The following is a 25,014-nucleotide window of genomic DNA, read 5'->3' as shown; positions in this document are numbered from 1 at the left end:
TGTTAAATATTGATTTAGGTTTGAAATAGTCATGTTTATATCAATTTCCATTGCACAGATGTGGTAAGAAGCTGACTATCATTCGAGGCATCATTGAAAAGGAGGTCCAGGATTTGTACAGAAAATGGTAAAAGTGATTTGATTAAAACTTGCGTGATATTCCTCAGATATTTTACAGTCATGCATAAAGTTCCTCAAATATTTTATTGCTATGCATAAAAAAATCAATGAATACATGTTTCAGACATGCAAGGAAGGGGAATAATTCTTCTTTTGAATATTATTTATTCTACCTTGAACAAAAATCAGAAAATTTTATGAATCAAGAAATACTGTATTTTCACACACTGAAAAAAATCTTGTTTTGTACATTTCATTTTCTACTTATAAAAGTGTCAGAAAAATCTAATGAATTAACAGGTACAGAATTTTCACATATTGATCATTTACATTGTGTGTAAAGTTCTAGAGGAGGATTTTAATCCAGTGCTTTCTCTCATTATTCATCAGTGAGGACCGGTCCAGCTGTAGCCTGGGGGAGGGAGAAGACCATGATGTCCTCCGGTACATGTTTGATAACAACCTGGAGAGGGAGGCTGATGACTCCACCTACAACCTGGGACAGGTAAGTCATGCATTACAGTCCTGCCTCAAAAGTTGTAAAACTCAGAAAACTATTTACCTTTGCTTATAGTTATTACATATACATGTGTACCATGTATTTGAATCTAGTGAGGCATTGAAGGTAACCAGCCCAATTGAGCACATGTATGTATGTTCAGTGTATATCCTATATAGTGGTGAATTGTTTGTAGGTGTCAGTGGAGTCTATCTGGTCAGTGGTGGGAGCCCTTCATGTACAAACAGCTGACTCGGACACGCCAGACTCTGTCAATAGCCCGGACCAGGAAAACACCGAGAAGCCACCACCCCTCCCATCCCAACAACAGTTCCCCCTCATCAGCATAGACAAGAGAGAGCGGACGGTCTCCCTGAGCGGCCTTGACATTCACTCCTGTCTGCAGTTTCTGTTGGAGCTGTATGGACAGTGGCTGTCTCCCAACAGTATCCTTAAACCGCCGCTGATGCTGAAAACAGAAGTGGTCAAGTCGGTAGGTCAGGGGTCTCTGTTCTTATTTAACGATAAAGAGGGAAGAGTGTCAGAACTTGTGGATTTTTGGGTTACCCTTTACCTTCAAATCTAGTTGTCTTTCTATGGGTATTAAAATATGTATGGATATTAATAGCGAGTAAGGTTTTATCCTTCAGATTTCATGTACTTGTAAATTTTTGACTACCTATTAATGATTGCACAGATTATGTTGGTTTATAATATAAATTTCTTAATTGTGGATTGATGAACGATCTGATTTGGAACTCTACATGCTTTTAGGCTCTTCATATGTTATAAACACAATTACATTTTAAACTTCTCTGTGTAGCTGGTTTCCCTGTCGGATTTGTTTGTGGAGAGAGAACAGTACGAGTGGATGTTGGATTTCCTGTTGGATATATACAAGGCTCATCCACAAGAAGACGAGATTGTGATGCAGTACATCAATGTGGGCCTCAGTAAAGCTGGGGCTGTCATTGGACTGGTCAGTACAATGGATACTTACCATGATAAGTGATACAGTTGGGCAATTGATACTTGATACTAAATGATCTACATAACACTTTGTGCTGAACTTCACTTTGAAGATTATAGTAGTGAACTTTATCAGCAGAAGTTACAATGCATTGCCAATGTATATTTACAAATGTTATAACAATTGCATTATCAGTATATAAGTACAGTAACTATATGTTTGATATTGAAAGCCAAAATGCTTTCATGAACTGATATGTTGAATTTTTCAAAAATTTAATGGAACCTTGTATTTCTTCTTAGTACTGCATATTTTTATATTGTCTTATTTAAGAAAAATACAGCAATGTAATTTTTTCAAATATTTTTCCTCAAGAGCTAAACAGTTTATTTTAAAAAACACTAATAGCTTTTGAAGTTTAAGATTGTCTCATTTTGCAGGATAGTTCAGCCATTGAGAAACTGATGAAGCAATTAGACATAGGACTCAGGAGCCCACATTTGCCGAGTAGAATCGCCGCCATGCACGGAATTCTGTACCTGCTAGAGGCAGGCGTTCAGGAAATAACAAAACCTTTGATGCCAATAGCAACCGACTTCTTACTCAGAAATTTAGGCAGCATTAGCCAGTAAGCTACATTTTCTTATATAAATGTTTTTTTTCATTCTGAATTAAAAAATTTATTATAATCATCACACAATTTCAAATTCATAATACTGATACTATGCAATACATGATAAGTAAATGACAAAGCATTATTTTTTTTTTCTTCACATTTTAGGACTTGTATAACTAGTCAGCAGTATATTTTAACAATGTGGGCCACAGGTTTCTACATCATGGAAAATTATCATGTGGATCTGAAGGATCTGGAATTTCCAAGCAAAATTCTTCAGGTTTAGTCACTTTCTGTGTTAATCTACTCTGCTCAAAATACATGTACATGCATCCTTTGATTAATATTCAGTAATGAATTTGTAGTGTTTTCATTCATCTATAATGTACAAGCACTATCCAATTGTTATCCTAAGAAATCCTTTGTGTATAACGTGCATGCGAAGAATTTGACATTTCCATAAATTTTGTAACAGCTTGCAGTTTCCACAGCCTCTGGAAACGAGGAGAGTGTGACCACTCCTGTGTATCTGGCCATCCTTAAAGGCTTGGAGAGACTGCTTTTAACTGATGTCCTCTCCCAGCAGGACTCAGACGCCATTGTTAAACTAGGTGTGGACAGGTAAGAGTCAAACTAGGTATGGATAGATTACAAACTCCTGATCTCTCTTAAGGGAAGTCTTATTCTATACATTTTTCAAACCAGTCAGCAGTATTATTATTGTTAATGTTATTTTAAATCAATTGAATCAGCATTAATTTCTGAAACCCCAAATGCCCAAATTCTGTACATATGTCACAAAAACTTCATTTTTTTATTGGGAAAATAAAGAGATATTCATGTTGAATTTACAGTATGTTTTGGACTGACATTGCAGGTTGTGTTTGCCCAGCCCCCAGAGATCTCTAGCAGCCCTTGGACTGATGTTTACATGCATGTACTCAGGTAACTTCTCTACCTAAACATTCTACCTACGAGATGTGGAACTTGGTTAAGCATTGAAATTTTAAAAAATAAATTCTCGCCAAACCTTGCTGCTTATATCTATTTTTATCTCTTATTGATTTAACGTTACTCTTTTGGCCAAAGAAATACATATTCCTTCAAATTTAGTATTCCATTAAAAATTCGAAGATGTATTCACTAAAGATGGATTTTTTCTGTTGGGCAGGTAAACAGTATGACCAGTACAGCCCCCTTCCCAGGGACTCGGCGGCCTACGATTTCAATGTGGTGTACCAGGACCCGGAATCTCTGATCGTGGCCATGGAGCGAGTCACTGTCCTCTTTGATAGGTAGAGGAGTAAAGTTGTATTTTCTTTCATGCCCACATTGTATTTTTCATATTCCAAGCCCATAGACACTTGTATGTTCAATGGCACTAAAGAGTTAAACCCTGTCTATCAGTCTTTCTACCTTGAAGCAAGATTATTTTAATGAAATAATTCTAATGAAAAAATTTTGATTGCACCAAGAACTACATGTAATTGATAAGTGTCACAAAATGTTGGATTAGCCCAAAAGATTACTTACAGAAATATCTGTCCAGTCTCAAGTGTGCCCTGTCAAACTATTGTATCTACATGTATATCACGTATAACTGTGTGTAACATTTCAGAATAAAGAAGGGCTATCCTTATGAAGCAAGGGTTATTACTCGAGTACTTCCTACATTCCTGGCTGATTTCTTTCCTCCACAAGACATCATGAACAAAATCATCGGGGAGTTTATCTCCAGTCAGCAGCCCTACCCTCAGATGATCGCTATGGTCGTGTTCCAGGTACTGTAGTGTAATATGTACCTTAATACTATTGTGTAATATGTACACTAGTACTCCAGTGTAATATGTTCACTAGTACTGTAGTGTAATATGTACCCTAGTACTGTAGTGTCATATGTACCGGGTACTGTAGTGTAATATGTACCAAGGTACTGTAGTGTAATATGAACCCTTGTACTGTAGTGTAATATGTACCCAGGTTCTGTAGTGTAATATGTACCCTTGTACTGTAGTGTAATATGTACCCAGGTACTGTAGTGTAATATGTACCCAGGTACTGTAGTGTAATATGCACCCTAGTACTCTAGTGTAATATATACCCAGGTTCTGTAGTGTAATATGTACCCTAGTACTGTAGTGTAATATGTACCCAGGTACTGTAGTGAAATATGTACCCTAGTGCAGTAGTGTAATAATCTTGGATTTAAGTCAGTCAGCTGTAAAAGTTTTGATTCAAAATTTCCACTGATAATGTGTCTTCTGTTTGATAATCATACTTTCATTGTTTGAATGTACAGGTGTTTAACAATCTCCACAACCAAAGCCAGGAGGCTCTAGTCCAGGACTGGGTCATGCTGTCTCTATCCAACTTTACCCAGCGGACCCCTGTATCCATGGCAACATGGAGTTTGACCTGTTTCTTCATCAGTGCCTCAACAAACTCCTGGCTTAGGCCTCTGTATCCTTTCATATTTGATTTCATGGACTTTTTGGTTCGCTCTAGGTTTCTTTAAAACTGGATTTCTTTTACACACCTTTGAGGATTTTTATTCCCTAGTTTTTGTTTTGACAATATTGAATGCTTTTTGCAATGAAAATGTGCTTAACTTTGGGCATAGTGAAACTGAAAAAAAATTTACCAATTTTTGCTACATCATGTGTCTCATACATGTACATCAGATATATAGACATATACATGCATCACTGACTTTATGTATTGAAAATACAGAACATTTGTCTTAAAAATAAGGTTACAGGCTAGAAAATGAATTAAGAAATTTGAAGATTCCTTAATGAGTCTGTAGAATTAACCACGTCATTAACAGGATGGGGAAGATGGAGGCCGTTGACCAGAATTTGTTCTGCATGGCCGCTCTCGACTTCTATTCCATTCTGAAGGACAAACAGCAACAATGGGCCTTCATTTCAACATTCCAGAATGTGTCAACACTTGGACCCCCCTACACTGATCTGCTGGGGAGGCTGGAAAAAGCCTACCCTGAGCACTTCTCCCAGAAAAAGTTGATCAAGCCCCACCCATTGACCTGAGATCTTAGTCTGTTTAAATACGTTGTTTGGTAGATGATTGGGGTCACTGGTTTGTAGGAGCCATTCCATGAACACTTGTCAGACATACTGTTAAATTCAGGGTTTGAGCAAAAAGGTCACATAAGCATTTTGGATATCATTGAAATAGATCAAATTAAGCGTAACTCTATGATCATTTTGATGAAAGGACGGTAGTACAGTGTATTATAAATTAAGGTAATCTTGAAGATTTCATGCAAGTTTTTATGGCTATGTCAATTTATGATTGATGCATTGAATGTTGATACTTTTTTTTTGCAATATCAATTTTTTCATTTATCTTCTTGATGACAGAAATATCAGTTTTTGAGTAGTGCTAATATTTTGGATTGCATATGTTTACCCCTCACCATATCGAAGAATGAAATATCAAGATTTTAAAGAATTGATATCTTAGCAAGCCAAGCTTTTCTGTACATCTTTTTGCAAGATTAGGTATCAAATCATGTAGTAATTATGAAATACTGTCAAACACTTAGTTAATTAATGGAGTCTATAATTAATGTTATATACCCTATGTAAGCATTGCAACTATATGTATTCATTATAGTGCTAACGAAAGCATAATGAAGTTATAAAATTAATTGTTGATCTCCATATATTAAAAAAAAATGGAAGTGAGGGTTCCTATTTATATTAAGTGCTTTACTATATATTATCTTTATTTTGTTTGACTTTGTAATATTTTAATCATTTATTATAATACTCACTTTGGAGAGTTTGATTTTTTCATGATTTGATGTGAAAGAAAATATGATACCCAACAGTCATGAATAAGGAACTGAAATGCTGTGGGAGAAACAGTTATATATGTTATTTATGGGGATATAAAACATTCCTTTTTGTATTTATATAGATACATAAAGTACAAACAAAAGTGAAACTTTTATTCAGATATTGGTACATGTACTAAGAAACCAGTTATTGTTGTTTTTGTACTGGTGAATAATACTTACTGGTATAGAAGTTCTGTGAACTTATCAGTGCTGAATATCAAAGAACTACTCTTAAATAAAAAATGATATTAAAAGGGCTTTGTACAATTTAAAATAACTTAAAATATTGACACAAAATAATTGCACCTTTAGATGAGGTTCTCAATATTATATTGATTGTATTTACAGATGACTGATCAATGATTCTTTTTCGTGAAAGAAAATGACTTGAAAAGAATTCTTTTGATTTTTAGCCAGATAATGTAAGTAAATCAATTCAAGAAATTTCTAAAATTGATAGCACTAGCAGAGTTTTTAGTTTCAGTTCAAATAAGTGATCTTATTGATACCTTTTTCTGGTACAACTTAATAGATTTAGGTCACTTAAAACAATTCTAGGTCATAAGACATGAAAGTAGGTCATGCATTGTATACCATATTCAGATTAAATATCATGTAGCAACGCCTTGTAATGTATTATTGAATTATTTATATGTTGTTGTTGTTGCTTTAGCATTTATTTCTTGCAAGAAATAAAACTTTTTGTTAAAGATAATTCCTAGAGTGTTCTATTTTTTTAAATTCACTTTTCTGATCAAATTTTGTCCGCTGTCTGTCATCATCGCCGTTGTCCTTGTCGTAAATTTTATTATATTGTTTGTCCTCTTCTTCAGAACTATAAGGCCAATACCAACCAAACTTGGCACAAAGCATCCTTTGGGGAAGGACTTTCAAGTTTATTCAAACGACGGGCAAGGTCCCCTTGAAAGAGGGGGATAGATATAGAATTATTGAAAATTTGTTGGTATTTTTCAAATTTTTCAAAAATTTTCTCAAAAACCATTTAGCCAGAAAAGCTGAGACTTGTGTGGAAGCACCCAAAAATACTTTAAATTCAAGTTTGTTCAAATCCTGATCTTTGGGAGTAAGCTGGGGCCACAAGAAGGTTGGGGTTGAATTTTTTCATATTAAAAAGTATATAGAGAAATAAGTGGGGTCTTTAGCTCCTGGTATGAAAAAAAAAAAGGATGAACGACCTGGGAGCTACAGTTCCGTATGTGTTAAAAAGTGTTAAAAAGTTAAAGTTACGGCGTACATTTTCGCTAGTTTTTGATTGATTAATCTTATCTCCGAACACATTCTGTACAGATATTCGATTCCAAAAAATAGCAACGCATGAATTTATGTGTTTATAAATATTATAATTGAGTGAAAGTCGTCGCCTGTTTTATTCTCTTTTTTATGTCGGGAATTAGATATGTCCGTCTCAAATTTCTTGGACAGCTACAGACGATTAATTATAACACAAATTAACAAGTAAGTAATCTATTATCTTAGACACGGGTAGTCGTTTGGGTTGTCCAGGAATGGCAGGATTATAAACTATACACCTACAGTAATGCTCACGAGTATCCCGACATCCGCCGTGGAAAAACACGGTGAGTCATCCACCATGGAAAAACACGGTGAAAAACGATCTACGCTTTATAAAACAATGTAGGTGTACTGTAATACATGTACGCGTAATAAATACTAGTTCAATGATATCAAAACATCGGTTGTTATTGCATAACATAATGTTATATGTTGCAATGAGCACACAGTAGAGCTCGTATAAAATAAAAAAACATTTCTTGGTGAAAAAATAGTTTATTTCGCTTAACCTAATAAAATAAATACAATGTAGTCAAATTCAAATTAACCCCAGTTCGTTAAATTTTCTTTACCCTTATAGTACATGTAATAGAAAAGCTTTATGATATTTGCATGTTTAACAAACAATTTTTTAACGATACATTGGAGTATTTTGTGTACACAGAGAGTGTGTAATGAAAACAATCAAGTTTGTTGGTTTCAATCTCGTTTTAAGTCATTGTTTATCAAAGCACTGTAGATTTCCCCCGTTGAAAATCTTTATTTCTCCCGAACATTTTTCTGATTTGGGAAAGAAATCCTTTTCTTTTCTTTTGATTCTCATCTTTTATCTGTTGAAAAAAACCCGCCAGAATAAATTAACGTTTATTATTCAATCCAATATTGTAATAGCAAATCAATACACAATGTTTATAACATTCTCGAAATGGAGCAGAAGACAAGAACATTAAAGAAACATCATTTCTTGATGTGCTAACCTTTTTTGGACGGGAGGTGGCGCCACAGCAAAATAGTCGAACAAACCATGATGTTTGATGTTCGTTCTGCTAGAAAAAAAAAGTAAATAAAAAATTATCAAAATAAATTCTTGAATATTGCAGTTTATCTTTAGACACATAATGTTACTTTGCGATTCTATTTTACCTCTTCATCATCCACGCTAAGACATGGATCAGATTCTTTGATTCCTTGATCGTCTATTGTTTCAATTTCAGTGTCAAGCCTTTGTTGGATATTTGCGTTGACCTGTTCACAAAAAGAACAAAACCAAAATCCCGTCAATACGTGTACTAAGTATATGTGAATTTACAGAAATGATATGGATGCACATTACTGATACTAGCAAGCATAAAAAGATAGAAGACACACCTGCGAGTCCCCGGGAGTCTGTTGTTCTATGGATTGCATCAGTCCAGAGTAAGTGTTTAGTGTCAGCCATTCATAGGATAGTGGTGCCAGTCCTCGGGCTGGTGGCCTCGGTAAACGGCGATATTCATACACCTCCCGCATGAAGTCTTTGTCCCTGTAACGAACAAACGCGTGTGTGTGTTTATTCATATTTTCAAATTATTTTTCACAATTAATTGATTTACGATTCTTTTTAATTTCCGGAAAATATTTGAACCTACCACAGGGCTGCGCTGAATTTTCCCAACATTGTCGAAATACTCTCTTCAGCTGTTGGTATCTAGTCATTTAGAAGAGAAAAAAAAATATGTTGTTTAAAATGATATAGATGGATATATGTAGTACTGATTCATATGTTGATGTATTTTAATTGAACTTCATTTCAACTATACCTCTGCAGGTCTGATGGTACGGGTACGGGTTGTTGAGGTTTCGGTGGCATTTAATGGAAACATCTCCCGGTCCTACAAGAACACAAAAATTCCACTTGATGATAATAATCATAAAGAGCACGAGAGAGAGAGAGAGAGAGAGAGAGAGAGAGAGAGAGAGAGAGAGATGGGGGAGGGGCTTACCACGGGATCAGTAAAGAAATCTTCAATCTGTCTTCGTCTTGCCTCTTTAGCCTTCACCTCTTCTTGTTTTGTTATTTCACTGCTTTTACCCTAATAAACAACAACAACAACAATTCCTTAATTTTTTCCTCAAAATTTCAAAGTTTGTTGTATTAACACATTATCCATATGCATTTATTGACCCAATTTTTGTGAAATGAAATTCCAAGTGCAATAGATACATGGATTCATTTAGGTTAATTGGTGTGTTAGCCTTGTTTGAATCGTATTTACGATACAAACCTCCTGTACAGCTGTAGGAACAGTTTGGATTGGAGACCAGTTTGTAGTCGGTCCCAGAGTTTGTTTTTGAAGCTGGTTGTTGTTTCTGTCGCATCTCTATATAAAGGAAGGAATTGATATGATAATAGAAATTAAGAAGCAAAAAAAAAAATTGAATAAATAAAAGAATAAATAAATGCTGAGTCTAACGTTACTTACTTCAAGATCGCCCTTGACTTCGGTGATTTTGGAGCTTCTTCCTGTGATCACGTGACTGTATCCCCCTGTCTCTATCACTCCGTCACTCGCCGATTTCTGAAGGGAAAAGTCGCGATTATTATTGTATTTTAAGATCAAATAAAGGAGAAAAAATGTAAATGGTAAATAGTCTTGCCTTTGGTGTAAAAAAAAAAACGAACTACCTTGACAATGTAGTCTCCATGGCCAGCATCGTGTGATGTGGCCCAGTTCAGATCAGCTGGTTCTGTAAATCTGGGTCTGAAAATAATTTCTCCAGTCTTGGTATTTAGGACAACCATCTAAGGAGAAAAGAGAAAGTATGAATTAATAACATACTCTGACTAATATGTAAAATATCAGTCATGTCGAAGTTCGGATTTGCGGTGTTTTCTTACCTTTCGGATGTAAAAGGAGACCAGCTCATCTTCTCGCCTTAATGCTCCATCACAAGAAGCCAATACCTGATCAAAGTAAAGAATGAATGTCATGCGCGGATCCAGAAATTTTTTCAGGGTGGGGGTTCGACGGTTATTTGAGTTAACCAGTGGGGTCTGATACATATTTTTGGTAATTTTATAATGTAAATTTAAAGAAATTTGAATCTGCCGGGGGGGGGGGGGGGGTAGGGGTCCGGACTGAACCCCCTTTACACCCCCCTCTAGATCAGCGCAAGAATGTGATGAATATTCATCTGAATATGTAAATATATATTACAAGCGTAAAGAAAAGACATAAACGTTAACCCGACATTATTACGGGTATGTTGGGTGAATTCTTTTTATTGAAGAATATTTTTGCTCAAATCATTTTTTAACAATATCTTACATAATTTTCAATTAATCATACCTTGCTTGAAAGTTCCATTGCGTCTTTTTCGGTATTTCCGATGAAAACTTTAAGAATTCTCAATAAAACAAAATCTCCGCCTCTCAACGCCGCTAACTTTATTTGTTTTATTCGGGAACGATTATGACGTCATAAAGGAATTACGACGCAATGATATTTGGGTAAAAATAACGTTCGGTACTTGGAAACGGAGAACGAGAGTCGTGCGCGCCATCTATAGCGTTCTTTCGGGTAATGTTGTGTTTATTTACTCACCATTTGACAAAGCATCGCTGATCGTTTGTTTTTGCTTCAGAGACTCTTGATCTTGCAACCAAGTCTGTTGATTTTGTTTAAAGCTTGCCCATATGTTAATTTTGAAAATTCAAAGTTCAAGTTGCATTAAATAACGTCCTTTTTTTATTCTTTCTTCTGTCCATAGTTTTGCTAAAATAAGAAATATAATCAATTTTTTAACCATTATTGTAGAATTTGCTTCCTAAATATTTTTGAAGGAATTCTACCTTATACACGATATAAACTGCACGATTACAAGTAAATGTATATAACTAAAGTATATTGTTGTTACACTGTACTTTTTAAGAAAAATTAATATTTTCTACATCTTTGTCCATATTTTTGCATCATGTAACTTAGCATTATTTTGACAGAAATATCAAATATATTCATTTAAAAAATTTCGGTGCTTCAAGGTTAACCTACATGGTAGTTGATTATTTATGAGTTTAATATGACACACGTTCTGTCTGAAATACAGTGACTCTATGATCAAAGGTTGATTGGCCAACAAGAGTGTCTATAATGATCGCTCACTGCACGGTCGACCTCACTGCCCACGTGACCAAGAGCAAGGACCATGCGCATTGTTCTGAGCAGTCTTCGAGGACAGCGGGCGTTAATAAATCATGCACGGTCTACAAGAACAGATTTCCGCCTTTATTTTAAGAGCTGCTAAAGTTCAAAAGGTACGTAGAAATTAAGATAAGTATGCACTACGTATACATGCTCGCTTTTTTATGGCATTTGGTGATTTTCTTTTGCGTTTAAAAGTCTGTTCAACAAGCAAATGCTTTTTACCTTTTCATTCGAAACAAAAAAGAAATTTGTGCAATTGGTATTTATCCTGATATTGATGAAACAGTGGAATTAATATATATCTAAATTTTACTTGCAATAGCGCATGAGCTGACCAAAACATCTTCAGGGGGAGGGGGGGGGGGGGGAGGTCCGAGGAATATTTTTGTTTGCCTGGGAAACTAAAATATTACTTTTCCGTAACTTTATTATGTGAATGTATAGGGTTTGAAGTTTTCTGACGGGTGAGGTATCCAAACCCTCTGACATCCTTCAGCGCCCATAGCTACATGACTGCGAATGCGCTCTTTAACGCTTTTATCAAAAACATCTTTTATTCATGCACTTTGCATTCCTTTTTGTATTACATGTAGGGAAAAAACGTACTCTTTCCCCGCCTGCGCCGAAACTGACAAGGACGGGATGGTAGCTGGGAAATCTTAGCAACTCAACGAACACCACTGACGGAAGATAATGATTTCAACTCAGGTCTTCAAAATGCTTTGGTTAAAAATTACAATCAGACACGTTCAGTAGTTTAAGGTGGTCAGATAGTAATTGGGAAGTAGACAGGGGCGACCCCCTCCCCCCCCCCCCCCCCTATCCCATTTTGCAAATAAGATCTCTTGATTAGATCTATACAGTGTATATAGAAAATGAGTTTTGAACGAACTGCCACCACTCATATTGCTTTTGTATTTTAATGAATATCAAAGTTATATTTTTGTTTGATTGACTCGGGATAGTCCACCCTCTCAACATAAAAAAACGATGCTACATGTACGTGTCTGATAATTATATTCACCTAAAATATTTTAAAAACTGAATGCAAAGCAAACATGTAGTAATTGTACTGCTATGCAAAACTGATACGTACGTTCAGATATGTTTAAAACGTCAATAGAAAATAAAAGAAAACCTAACTTCTCAAACTTAAAACATGCAATGTCTACCAAAAATAAAATGTTATAAATGTCTGTTAGTATTCATATGCAAGTGCAGGGAACTCGGACTCTCCGCCCCTTACGACGCACGCACATTCTGTTAGTGTTTGAAAAATGCATTTTAATTGTTATTTATTCTAAGGGGTATACCTATACATACGCGAATCTTGATGGGGTCAGTCCATCTTTGGATAGTCCATACTCTCTGAATGTACATAGGTCTCGACCCCCTCCCCCCTACCGAGACAAATGAAATCATCTCTCTGAACCCCCAACCCATCCCAATTCATCCCACCCACTGAAACAAAAATAATGGATCTGCGAATGCAGTTTCACTTTTAGAATTATTAAGTGTTTTAAGTAAATCCATAAATTCATCTTGACAATTTCCCCTCTTTCTCAGTAGGTATATTATATATGCATGCCAATGTTGATTCAAGTTCGATCGCAAATTTCTTGCTATTTATTAAATCATCGATGTTGAACTTTAAAAAAAAAAGGTTTATTCACAGGACCCCCCCCCCCCCTACATCTACAAATAACGTCCAAAAAAATCAAGTGATATCTTAGCACATAATTAATACCATTGATGCTTGATATTGATACTATAGATTATGCAGATTTAGAGGTGGGTCGGAGGATAAAAGGGGGGCGGAGGTCGGAATCCCTCTCCCTTGAAAATTTAAATAAATTCACATGAAAATAAATGAAGAGTGAAGACCTCTTGAGATCTCGCCCCCCCCCCCCCCCCCCTTTAGGTCAAATTTATTTCTTGGACCCCCTTCGAATTTCCCCAGAAATAAAAATATGGAGCCACACAGGGAGGGGGGGGGGTGGGGGGGCTTGCAAACTTTGACAACTTTGAAGTACCGTACATTGCATGAGATTGATGCTATTTGTTCGGATTATATATACATATCGGAAAATAAAGTTAGTTTCAAATTAACTGAAATTAAAGAACTTCTATACTTTAATACTTTTTTTGAGACGTTGTTAAAATTAAATCGCGTAAATGTGTGGAAATTGTGTCCCGTACTGTTTACAAACTGCAAAAGTTTACCATTTGACGCGAAGTTACAATTTTATTCGCAAATGTTTCGCATTTTTCGCTAAAATTACACGTTATATCACAAAAGTTACGCCTTTATTCGCAACAGTTTCGATAATTTGCTAAAGTTTCGCGTTACATGTATATTGTGAAAGTTACGTGTTAATTCGCGAAAAAAAAAAGTTTTTACCTACAAAAATGAGCCCAATGGGCTTACTTAAAAGCCGATATCTGTCTCTGTTTTTTGAAATCATATTTCCAAAACTATTATTCATTAATTCATCAAATGAAATATTGTTGTGAAGAGGATTCTTAAATCATTCGTTAATAAATAATAATACGCTTTCTTTGGTTTTTCATGCGGATATGTAGGTAATGTACATGTACTAGCCGACGCAGATTATATATACATGTATCTATTTCCTCATTCATCGGTACCATTATAAATCATATGAAACCCAAAAGAATGCTTTTTAAAAAGTTTTATATTTTCTGCATTTAAGATTTTGTGAAAATTAATGTTCTCAATTATTTCTTTCCAAGGGAACCATTTTGTTACAACAAAGGAGGATGTTGAATGCAGGAAAACAGCCACTACTTCTACCATCATCATCATCATCATCATCATCATCATATCATCAAAGTCTTGCAACTTGTATTTTTATCCTCTGTAAGTATGTATTATTTAAAAAAATATAATTATGCTAAACCCTGTCCCGGGCTTCTATTCCCATCAAATTATTTTCCGTTCGACATGTTCCCATTTTTACACTGAGAAATTTGCAGAAACGAAAACCATCCATAAATGTTTAAACCAAGTTATCATTAAGATGTCTAAAAAGGAGAAACCGGGACATACTTTACATGTAGTAAACTCAAGTGAGCTTCTCTGATTAAGACTTGTTGCTGTTCCTTGCATTAAATCTCTCCATTTTTTCATTGTATTAGGCAGCTCTGAATCATTTTTACGAAAATGTGTACAATGTATACAATGAACTCTTAACGTTTATTTACATTCTTCCTCTGGAAGATGACTAGATAATAGTCTTATTTCAAGGAGGAAATTAATTTAATCAATTAATTTAAATTTAATCAGGCTTTATTCGCTATCCATTAAAAATAGTCCAAAGATACAAGGCACTCTATATTTGGACGGATTGTTTTTAGAAGTAAACAAAAATTAACTTCGTATCTCATTTTCCTTATATAGTATTCTTTTCTTACAGTGTTTTGAATTGAAAGTCTTGAGTTCAAGCTACATTTGCCGTTTGGTGGGGGAGGAGGGGTGATGGTGGTGGTGTGTGTGGGGGGGGGGGGGGTTAATGGGTTGGTCTTCCACTCTTTTTTTTCGAAAGACATTTTTAAAATTTGTAACATTACAGACACCTGAAATCTTTCTTTACATAGTAAGATAATTTTCTCGAATTTTGATATTACACAGGTTCGTATCGACATTTTTTTACCGGTGCATTTGTACATCTGCCACAATTTTTTTTTACATCAAAACTTAGTTCAAAATTTACGATGCTACTTACCTGAATTGTAATGCCTGATTAGGACCATGGTTATATAGATGATGCATTTAGAGTCTCATTGAATAAGCCAAAATTCAAGTGTTGAATTTTTTTATTTAAGTTTTGAAGAGTAAGATTTTTTTTTCAAGAGTTCACCCCCGAGAATTCATTTATAATAAACAGGCTGGATTAACGAAGAATTCAAATACTTAATATAAAAATTTAATTTTCAAGGGAGAGGGATTCCAAACGTTTGTGATAATGATGCACTCCCGATGCTTCAGTGCTGAATCTAAGCCAAAAGTTTCGGATGCTTGAGGAGGTTAAGGTTTTCGGAGCTGGTCACATGTTTATGCAAATAATCGTACTTATTTAAATTTGCATAGTTGTTTTAACAATGTAAATGAATCATAGATGTATCTTCAGATACTGGAAGTGATCTTGGTTATCTAGATGCTTGGATGAGTTTAAAATAATTTAATTTTTAGAACAACTCAAATTGTGTTAGGGTCTTGGAACTGTTTACAAAATGAAGCAAACCTAAACAGTTAATGTAACTATGGATGTGTAAATAGGGATAGCTTCAGATACAGAGCTTGATCTCGATTATCTTGATGCTGGATCAGGTGTAAGTTTTTGAAATAAATACAGGTTTGCATTGATTCAAAATATAATTATCTTGTACTAGATTTAGTCTTGACTTGTTTTTTTTTTTTTAGATGTGGGGGTACATATAGGGCTAGTCCCAGATAGAGGGTCTAAACTCAGTCATCAAGGATGCTATGAAAACTTGCCCTGCCTCACTCAAACTTGCTTGATAAATGTAATTGTTAATATGTGATATATATCATCATTATTCCTAATCTCTTTTAGGTCACCTGTGTAAACTCAGGTGACCTACTGCTATCCGTTTTCGTTCGTCGTCGTGCGTCGTACGTCGTGCGTTAACAATTTTACATTTTTGACTTCTTCTTTTAAATTGTGAAATTCATGACCCCTGTGTCAGGGGTTCAGGCTATAGGATGGGGTCAATATGGCTATATAGTAAAAATTATTGAATCGTAGAAAATCTTCTCTACCCCCATATATATTTGATAAACTAAATGCATGATTATGATGTCCACTAACTCCTCTTCCAAAATTGTGAAATTCATGACCCCTGTGTCAGGGGTTCGGGCTCTAGGGTGGGGCCAATATGGCCATATAGTAAAAATGTATTAAATCTTAAAAAATCTTCTTCTTCTTTACTCCCAAACATGTGGGCAAAAAACTGAATACATGGTTATGATGTCCACTAACTCCTCTTCCAAAATTGTGAAATTCATGGCCCCTGGGTCAGGGGTTCAGGACATGGGGGGGGGGGGGGGCAATATAGTGCTAATGCATATAATGTTTAAAACTCTTCTTCTCTATTCTCACACATCTGTATGAAAAACTGACTTCATAATTATGTTAACCAGGAAGACCTCTACTAAAATTTTTAATTTCATGTCCCCTGGAGTATGAGTTTTGACTCTAGGGCAGGGCCAAAATGGATGTACATGTATAGGTGTTAATGCATATAATGTTTAAAAATGATCTTCTTTACTCTCACACACCTGAAAGGAAAACTGAATTCAGGATTTTGTAGACCAGATCTTTAATTTTTTCACCAAAATTATAGGTTTCACAGTTCTTTTTGAAAGATTTCAGGCAGGAGGTGCTCGTCATTACAGATTTATAAATTTTCTACTCCAGAATGAAAACTAATTAAATGCATATATGAGACTCCTCGACAAGTTTGTGTCTGGGTTATATGCTACACAGGTGACCGTTAAGGCCAATTGGCCTCTTGTAAAAAAATATATTATATGATATGTTTTTATAAATATTTATATTAATTCTGTATATCGGGCGTCCTCTGGAAATATGATTTCCCTGGGGGGATAAATCTTCATACATGAATCTCCCTTACTTTTATGCAATAAATGTATAATATTCTATCATATCTAAGGAATGAATTCAATATTTACTAGTTTTATACGATACAGAATGATTTGGGACAGTTTACGCTTTATTAACCGCGAAGGGGTTTATAAAAAACGTTAACTCCTCCACTCATATAATATGATATGATATCACATGATATTTCGTCTATTGATATGATATTGTATTATATGAATATGATACAATTTTGTTTTATTAAATATGACATTGTTTCATAAATATAATATTGTATCATACAATTTCGTATTTTATGATATTATATGGTATTGTACCAACAACTCTACAATACCTTAAAATTTGATAAAAGATCATTAACTATGATATTTATCATATTGTATTCATTAGATTATGATCAAGGTTGTCTCATAAAGGTGATGCCTCGTCTGATTATTGAACTATGTAATCTGTGATCACCTATGTTTTTGTTTATGTCTTTGTAGCCAATAAAGAGAACAGAGCATCAAAACCTATATGGTGGAACATTAAGAATAACATGTACAAAGGTCTGAAAGGATTCATCATTGAGAAGATAGTTCTATTGGAATTCTCCCGGTCATTAAAAGACGTCTTAATTGTGTACATTTAATTCTGGAAAAAGTACAGACACTTCACTGAAGAAAAATTGTGCAGCTTCTAAAAATAATCATGTTTTAAAATGGTCAATATGTGCATATACATCGGCAGTCTCCCTCATATTAAAATACTGACAATGGAGCTGCTATTGTGACTTCCCCAGGAAAGAGGAGAGTGAATTAGATGATAACCATGCGTTTAAATTCAGTTGGGTAACAGATACAAAGACTTCTATCGTTAGAGAATTCCAATAGAAGAGGACCAGTCAATAGCATAAACATAAATATATTGGAGTTATCTCTCTTTGCTTGTACATCAAAAATCAAAAAATTGGGTACCCCCCCCCCCTCCCCCCGCCTTATCTATACTAACAGGAGGGGCTTATAAATAATCGGTGGTTGGCCCCAAGGACTGTACTCTATCTGATTATTAAATTTTATTTTTGACTTGGATATTTACACGTTTGAAGGTATATCAATAAAGTTACATGTTTTGTTGTTATCATTAGGAGATGAAGTGAGTGAGGACGAGATCAGGGGAAGAGTGAGTGTCCGGGATAGTGTATTGAAATAGTGAGTGACGGGAAGCACTTGCTCACTCACTCATTCACTAACTCACTCCACTTTTCCTCTTTCTCCCACATTTCACTCCTTTTTCACCACATTATCCCCTCTCACGCTCTCACCCCCTTTCTCCCATCTAGGGTGAGAGAGTGGGGCGGGAAAGTGAGACGGGTGAGAAAGAGGAATGAGTGATTGGGTGAGTGTGTGGGGTGAGTGAGAGTGGCGAGTGAGTTGGATGAGAGAAAGGGGTTAGTGAATGGGCGATAGAGAGGTGAGTTAGTAGGACGAGCGAGAGATAGAGAGAGGGGTGAGTGAATGGGACGAAAGAAAGAGGTGTGAGAGTGGTGCGAGGGAAAAGTTGAAAGGGGGGACGAGAGAGGTAGGGGTGAGTATGTGGGGCGAGAGAGTGGGGGAGAGAGGGTTATGTGAATGACCGGGGCAAGAGAGTGGGGCGAGAGAAAGGTGTAAGTGGGGCGAGAGGGTGGGGGTGGGAGAGAGGTGTGAGTGAGTGTGGCGAGAAAGAGGGGTGAGTGAAATAGGGTGAGTGGGGCGAGAGAGAAAGAGAGGTGTAAATGGGGTGAGACAGAGAGAGAGTGGATAAGAGAGAGGTGTGGGTGAGTGTGGCGAGAAAGAGGGGTGAGTGGGACGAGAGAGATAGGGGTGAGTGGGGCGAGAGAGAGAGAGAGAGTGGGGAGAGAGAGGTGAGTAGGACGAGAGATGGAGTGAGTGGGGTGAGAGAAAGAGGGGTGAGTGGGTGGGGCGAGAGAGACAGAAGGGTGAGTGAGTGGGGCAAGAGAGGGGGTGTGAGTGAGTGGCAAGAAAGAGGGGTGAGTGAGTGGGGCGAGAAAGGTAAGAAAGTTGGGCGAGAGAAAAAGGGGTGAGTGAGTGGGGCGAGAGAAAGAGTGGGTGAGTGAGTAGAGCGAGAGATGGGGTGATTGGGTGGGGCGAGAAAGAGGAGTGAATGGGGCGAAAGTGATAGAGGTGAGTGAGTGGGGCGAGAGAGGTAAGAGATAGGGGTGAGTGGGGCGAGAGAGAGAGAGTGGGGAGAGAGTGGGGAGAGAGAGGGTGAGTAGGGCGAGAGATGGAGTGAGTGGGGAGAGAGAAAGAAGGGTGAGTTGGTGGGACGAGAGAGACAAGGGTGAATGAGAGGGGTGAGTGGGACGAGAGAGGTGTGAGTGAGTGTGGCAAGAAAGAGGGCTGAGTGAGTGGAGCGAGAAAGGTAAGAAAGTGGGGCGAGATAAATAGGGGTGAGTGAGTGGGGCGAGAGAAAGAGAGGGTGAGTGAGTGGGGCGAGAGAGATAGGGGTGAGTGAGTGGGGCGAGAGTGATAGAGGTGAGTGAGTGGGGCGAGAGCTGGTGAGTGAGTGGGGCGAGAGTTGGGTGAGTGAGTGGGGCGAGAAAGAGGAGTGAGTGGGAGAGAGAGGGTGAGTAAGTGGGGCGAGAGATGGGGTGTATTGGGCGAGAGAGGTGAGAAAGTGGGGCGAGAGGGAGAAAGAAGGGTGAATGAATGGGGCGAGAGAGAGAGAAGGTAGAGAGTGGTGAGTGAGTGGGGCAAGAGAGACAGAAAGGGGGAATGTGAGTGGGCCAACAGAGAGAGAGAGAGAGAGGGAGTGGGACAAGAGAGAGAGAGGGGGTGAGTGAGTTGGGCAACAGAGATAGAGAGAGAAGAGGATGAGTGAGTGAGGGATGAGAAAAAGTGGGTGGGGTGAGAGTTGGTAGAAAGAGAGTAGTTAGTGAATGGAGTGAGATAAAGTGAGTGGGGCAAGGGAGAGGGATGAGTGGAGTAATAGTGAGTAGGGCAAGAAAGAGAAAAAAGGGGTGGGTGAGTGAGTGGGGCTACAGAGAGAGAGAAAGGGGGGTTGGGCAAGAGAGAGAAAAAGGGGGAGTGGGACAAGAGAGAGGGGATGAGTGAGTAGGGCAACAGAGAGAGAGAAAGGGGGAGTGGGCAAGAGAGAGAGAAAAAGGGGGAGTGGGACAAGAGAGAGGGGATGAGTGAGTAGGGCAACAGAGAGAAAGGGTAGTGGAGCAAGAGAAAGGAGGGTGAGTGAGTGGTGGACTGTGCTTTTGGTGTTTGGTTAGTTTCAAAAAATGCTCCCAAACCTTTCAGAACTAGTAGCCTACTTTGCAATTTATAATCGGTGAACGCACATTGAGATAAGGAATATATTACATATTTAGCCGTACCCGTGTTTGGGAAATCACTGAAAATAGCTTTCTTCATTTTCTAAACAAACGATTCCAAACGAATTCTGAAATGTGCATGAAAAGGTTTCATTGTTAATAAAATTAATGTATGTGTTACTAGAAAATTGTCAAACTTGCTCAGTTGAAGTCGAAATATTGAAAATCACACTCATCCTCCTTTCCTTTTTGGGGTAAGTGGATCAATAACAGGAAAGATAATCATACTCGCCTAAAACTCGCATTCTGGAATGATGGAAGTTTGAATGTGCTTTCATTGACAATATTAATCAACCGACAATTGGAATTCAAGCAAGTTTTTTAAAAAGCCCAACACCCAGACCACATTTTGTACTCTTTTTTTTTTAAATATAAAAAAACTTGCTGTATTCAAAAGAACATACTGATAAAATATTTACATCCAAGAAGTATGACTCCCTCTATATTTTTTTTGCAATGCCGCTAGCTTCATATCCCGCATAAATCATCCCCAAAAAGTATTGTTTAACTAATTACATAACATAGCTATTTACCATACAAAGGTCCGCAATTGGAACAGACAAAAATGGTGCTGTTTAATGGAAATGGAAATCTTTTTAAAACAAAATGTACAAAGATATTAAGATCATTGTATTAATTTTTTGTGTTAAAATTGTGTTTACACAATTATATTGATCTTACCAGGTTTTATTTCAAAGCATCTTAGTTATTCATAATTTTATGTCTTCATTCATTCTTTATACAGCTCGCATATTTAAAAACCAATTATTCTATTAGAATCAAGTTATATGTAATATGTGAAACTTATTATGGATTACAGAAGCTTTATTTACTATTTTCCTCTTTGTCACGCAATTTTTTTTGGTTTCTTTTTTACGTCAGTTAGTGCTACTATCATGACGTTTTATTACGTTGATATATTATGACGTCATAATCTTTTCTGTATAGAAACCAGTAAGGTTTGGCAGATTTTAGAAGCGCTCAAAGGCAAACTATTTGTTTTGTCATGGTTTGTGAAAGTTTTCTTTGGAAATCTTATTCACAAACCATGGACATTTCAAGCAAGGTGTGTTTCTGCGAAATTTTAAATTGTGAAATTGTTTAAAGGTCATCATTAAGAATTTAGATGTATGTTAACACTATGCAGGATTTATTTGTAACCTTATGTCATATATCATTACCCCGTTATTTGCTAGTTTGCCAACTATTAATTTCTGAAATTTACAGGCATTGATTCATTACAACGAAAAGTTGAGGCGAGAATATGAAATCGTCTGCCTGTTCTTAAGAAAGGTATACTATGTCTTGTCTTAAAACTGCTAGAGTCTATTAATGAGTAAATATGGTTCATACTCCCCAGTACAACGGCGAACAAAATATCTGATTTGTTTTACCTATTTCTTCATAGATTGGTTTCTTGAATACTAGAACTGGAGAAGTTACCTCAAGATCCAGGCGTGCAGAACATCTTTTTTTACCGAGGGTCACATCGAGCGACGGTGGAAACTATGGTGTCAAGGTTAATTTTTGACACTAATCTGCCTGAAATTTTTTAACCCAAGACAATCTTAGCGAAGTCATAATCATTTATTTCATTTATACGATCCAATAAATCTATCTTTATTTGTCACAGAAATCTCTGAGTGACGGAATTTTAGATACCGGAAGTTGCACACAGATTATCAAGGCAAAAGGTCATCAACTCGCTGATGTCAAGGACGACCATCATGTAAGAAACATGTCAACCTTGAGTCAAGATTATATGTACCCGTATCCATTTATTCATCCGTTTATATATCTAGTATTTAATTTCAAACCTTTATTCTATTTACAGAATTTCGACATAAACAACAACCAGCAGCATCGTAAACAAGGCGATGGCTCAACAAAAAAGTGGTCTTTGATCCAGACTGGATCCTCAAATGAAGACGAGGTTTGTGCTGCATAAACAAAAAGAAAAATTACTGAATTCATTTTCAAAATTGATAAATTCGAAGATGTTACGATATTGGCTAAAAAAGACTTCAGCCGGAGTATAAAGTAGCATAGTGTTAATTTCCAAACTCGCTTTTACATTCGTTAAATTTGCTGAAATATTTTGTGTTTTCAAAATATATTTTTGACATTTTGTTATTTATTAGGATGATACTGAGAGAACTTGCAGGGAATTAGAATTGGAGGCTAGAGCGGCAAGACAAAAACAGATAGGGGACTTCTTTACTGATCCCGTTGTAAGTCTCTCTCTCTCTCTCTCTCTCTCTCTCTCTCTCTCTCTCTCTCTCTCTCTCTCTCTCTGCGCCATAAAATATAGAGAATTTTGTTTCTTTTAGGACCGGGAGATATTTCCATTAAATCCCCCCGAAACCCCAACAACCCGCATTTACCGACCCATTGAGGTACCCCTAAATTCTACAGACTAAAGTCAAAACAATATATTACAAAAGAATAATACATTCCCATTTTATATCTCTTCTTTCTTTATGATCAGATACCGACAGCAGAAGAGAGTATTTCGATAATGTTGGCCAAATTTAGCGCAGCCTTTCGGCAAGTTCAAACATTTACCTACGTTTTGCAATAAATAAATAAATAAACGCTAATGCAGTTCACATTTTTAATCAAGAATATGAGAATACTACCCTTTACACACCCTTCTGTTCGTTACAGGGACAAAGACTTCATGCAGGAGGTGTATGAATATCGCCGTTCACCGAGGCCACCAGCCCGAGGACTGGCACCACTATCCTATGAATGGCTGACACTAAACACGTACTTTGGACTAATGCAATCCACAGAACAACAGGATCCCGGGGATCCGCAGGTGTGTCCTCTGTTTTCTATACATGTTATTGTCCAAAGTTGGTTTCTGTGTAGCTGTACATGATTGTCAATCTACAAACAGACTTCGTACACGTATTTACAGGATTTTATATTATTTTTTGTTTTTTGTGAACAGGTCAACGCAAATATCCAACAAAGTCTTGATACTGAAATTGAAACAAAAGACGATCAAGGAATCAGAGAATCTGATTCATATTTTAGCGTAGAGGAAGATGAAGAGGTAAAATTAAAAGACGTGTTGGTCTTATAACGAGTCATTATAGATTTTTTAACAAAGAAATATATATATACATGAAGATTTTCTCTAATACTTTTCAGAATAAATTTGGAACAAATTGGTTCGTTCGAGTTTTTTGTTGTGGCGCAAACTCCATTTCAAAGAAGGTGACAACATTTTGTTTTTATGAAATATTTTTAAAAGTATACCTTTCTGGAATAATGAGATAAACTTGTCTAAATGGAATAGAATAAGATACATACACACGTAGGATAATTGAAATTAATAATATCTAGATGTAATAACAATTAATAACATTGTCTATTCTAACAGGAGAGACGAGGAGATGGAGAGAAAATCAAAGGATTTCTTTCCCGCCTCAGGATATTTTTCGGGAAGAAATAAAGAGCCTGAGCTACCATGAGAAACTTTCATTAACTATGCTGTCTTTCAATTTGAAAAAGAAAAAGAACTCTCACAAGTTGTGTTCATATTTGGAAAAATGGATTGCAGTTGCGTGGCTTTATATATGTGAATCTCTAAATCATGATTGTAAAGTTTTAGCGGCAGTATATCGAATTTAGTTAATATCTTTTTTTATATTATTTTTAAAAATTACATTTATAAAATATTTTATTTACAAAACTGTGTGTTTCTTTTCGTTGTCCTTGTGGCAATGAGAATACACTTACACTAGAAACGAAAGGAGAACTCTTAAAGTGTGTGTGTTGGGGGGGGGGGTAGTAATTATCAAAAAGTTGAGGGAGGCGCACGCACGTCAACGTGGGAACGGGGTACACAGTTGTATTTGAATTCAATTCCTTGAGATCCTCTGTAAGTTCCGTGAGTTTGTCTATGTATTTTATAAAAATACATTGTAGTTACGTTGGCCACTGTCCCAAAAAACCCACTTCATATCCTGTAATGCCACTATTCGTTTTGAGTGAGTTGAGGTAAAATTATTAATCAATTATGATATTGTAAATAAATATTGTCCTTTCATTTTCATTGTCCCTTTATATGTAACAACCGGTACCACTTTTATCGAAATTTATCAATTATAAATGTAGATCGGGCATCTGTCCTTGCAAATCATGTACATGTATGTCTATTGGCAATTCTAAGAAATGTACATACGCATTGTATTGCCACTAATTCATACACTCCATATATAAATATATTTCCTACGATATTATTAAATCATATTTACATGTTCAACTGTCTTTGTCTGTGATAACATTACGAATACATTTTGAACCCTAAAACCCAATAACTTCATAAAACAAGAGTGACATAAAATGGGTATGTCTTATAGCATAACTGGAAAACGGTATTGGCTGCGCCGCGTAGTAATACATAGC

The 25,014-nt window shown here is 36.4% G+C and overlaps 3 protein-coding genes across 5 annotated transcripts in view; 2 read left to right on the top strand and 1 right to left on the bottom strand.

The window, feature by feature from the left end:
* The window catches only part of LOC105336135 (huntingtin), a 35,425-nt gene extending 28,640 nt beyond the window's left edge, over positions 1-6,785 (top strand). For both annotated transcript variants that reach the window (XM_066068054.1, XM_066068055.1), the window contains exons 47-58: positions 59-127; positions 511-625; positions 816-1,112; positions 1,443-1,598; positions 2,030-2,217; positions 2,371-2,485; positions 2,681-2,826; positions 3,083-3,150; positions 3,377-3,500; positions 3,824-3,986; positions 4,505-4,665; positions 5,012-6,785. In XM_066068054.1, the coding sequence (XP_065924126.1) occupies positions 59-127; positions 511-625; positions 816-1,112; positions 1,443-1,598; positions 2,030-2,217; positions 2,371-2,485; positions 2,681-2,826; positions 3,083-3,150; positions 3,377-3,500; positions 3,824-3,986; positions 4,505-4,665; positions 5,012-5,255 (1,846 nt within the window). In that variant the 3' untranslated portion in view covers positions 5,256-6,785. The remainder of the gene's footprint in view (positions 1-58; positions 128-510; positions 626-815; positions 1,113-1,442; positions 1,599-2,029; positions 2,218-2,370; positions 2,486-2,680; positions 2,827-3,082; positions 3,151-3,376; positions 3,501-3,823; positions 3,987-4,504; positions 4,666-5,011) is intronic.
* A 1,084-nt stretch (positions 6,786-7,869) lies between these two features.
* Positions 7,870-10,869, bottom strand: LOC105336137 (uncharacterized). 2 transcript variants are annotated; one of them, XM_066068409.1, is made up of 12 exons: positions 10,714-10,869; positions 10,263-10,328; positions 10,050-10,166; positions 9,847-9,942; positions 9,649-9,744; positions 9,367-9,456; positions 9,184-9,255; positions 9,013-9,071; positions 8,753-8,906; positions 8,528-8,629; positions 8,362-8,427; positions 7,870-8,214 (listed from the first exon to the last, which is right to left on the bottom strand). In XM_066068409.1, the coding sequence occupies exons 1-12, from the start codon at positions 10,729-10,731 to the stop codon at positions 8,110-8,112; spliced, it is 1,041 nt and encodes a 346-aa protein (XP_065924481.1). In that variant the 5' UTR covers positions 10,732-10,869; the 3' UTR covers positions 7,870-8,109. The 2 variants fall into 2 exon arrangements, with proteins under 2 accessions (XP_065924481.1, XP_034328029.2); XM_034472138.2 differs by having other exon boundaries at positions 8,362-8,430; positions 10,714-10,868.
* Positions 10,870-20,321: 9,452 nt separating this feature from the next.
* Positions 20,322-24,225, top strand: LOC105332277 (uncharacterized). Its single transcript, XM_034472139.2, has 12 exons — positions 20,322-21,661; positions 21,823-21,888; positions 22,004-22,114; positions 22,229-22,324; positions 22,430-22,528; positions 22,737-22,826; positions 22,926-22,991; positions 23,084-23,142; positions 23,263-23,416; positions 23,552-23,656; positions 23,755-23,820; positions 23,987-24,225. The coding sequence occupies exons 1-12, from the start codon at positions 21,602-21,604 to the stop codon at positions 24,056-24,058; spliced, it is 1,044 nt and encodes a 347-aa protein (XP_034328030.2). The 5' UTR covers positions 20,322-21,601; the 3' UTR covers positions 24,059-24,225.
* The last annotated feature ends 789 nt before the right edge of the window (positions 24,226-25,014 follow it).

The sequence above is a fragment of the Magallana gigas genome, chromosome 8 (assembly GCF_963853765.1).
Source record: "Magallana gigas chromosome 8, xbMagGiga1.1, whole genome shotgun sequence".
In the NCBI taxonomy this organism is placed as follows: domain Eukaryota; kingdom Metazoa; phylum Mollusca; class Bivalvia; order Ostreida; family Ostreidae; genus Magallana; species Magallana gigas.
Note: the sequence above shows the minus strand (reverse complement) of the source record. Positions and strands in the feature narration are given on the sequence as shown.

Coding starts and splice junctions, on each gene's coding strand:
- LOC105336137 (XM_034472138.2), bottom strand. Junction 9,943..10,049: donor ATGGAGACTACATTGTCAAG/GTAGTTCGTTTT, acceptor TTTTCCCTTCAG/AAATCGGCGAGTGACGGAGT. Junction 9,457..9,648: donor TTCCTACAGCTGTACAGGAG/GTTTGTATCGTA, acceptor GTTGTTTATTAG/GGTAAAAGCAGTGAAATAAC.
- LOC105332277 (XM_034472139.2), top strand. CDS start 21,602: ATGGTTTGTGAAAGTTTTCTTTGGAAATCTTATTCACAAACCATGGAC. Junction 22,827..22,925: donor ACTTCTTTACTGATCCCGTT/GTAAGTCTCTCT, acceptor TGTTTCTTTTAG/GACCGGGAGATATTTCCATT. Junction 23,657..23,754: donor GCGTAGAGGAAGATGAAGAG/GTAAAATTAAAA, acceptor AATACTTTTCAG/AATAAATTTGGAACAAATTG.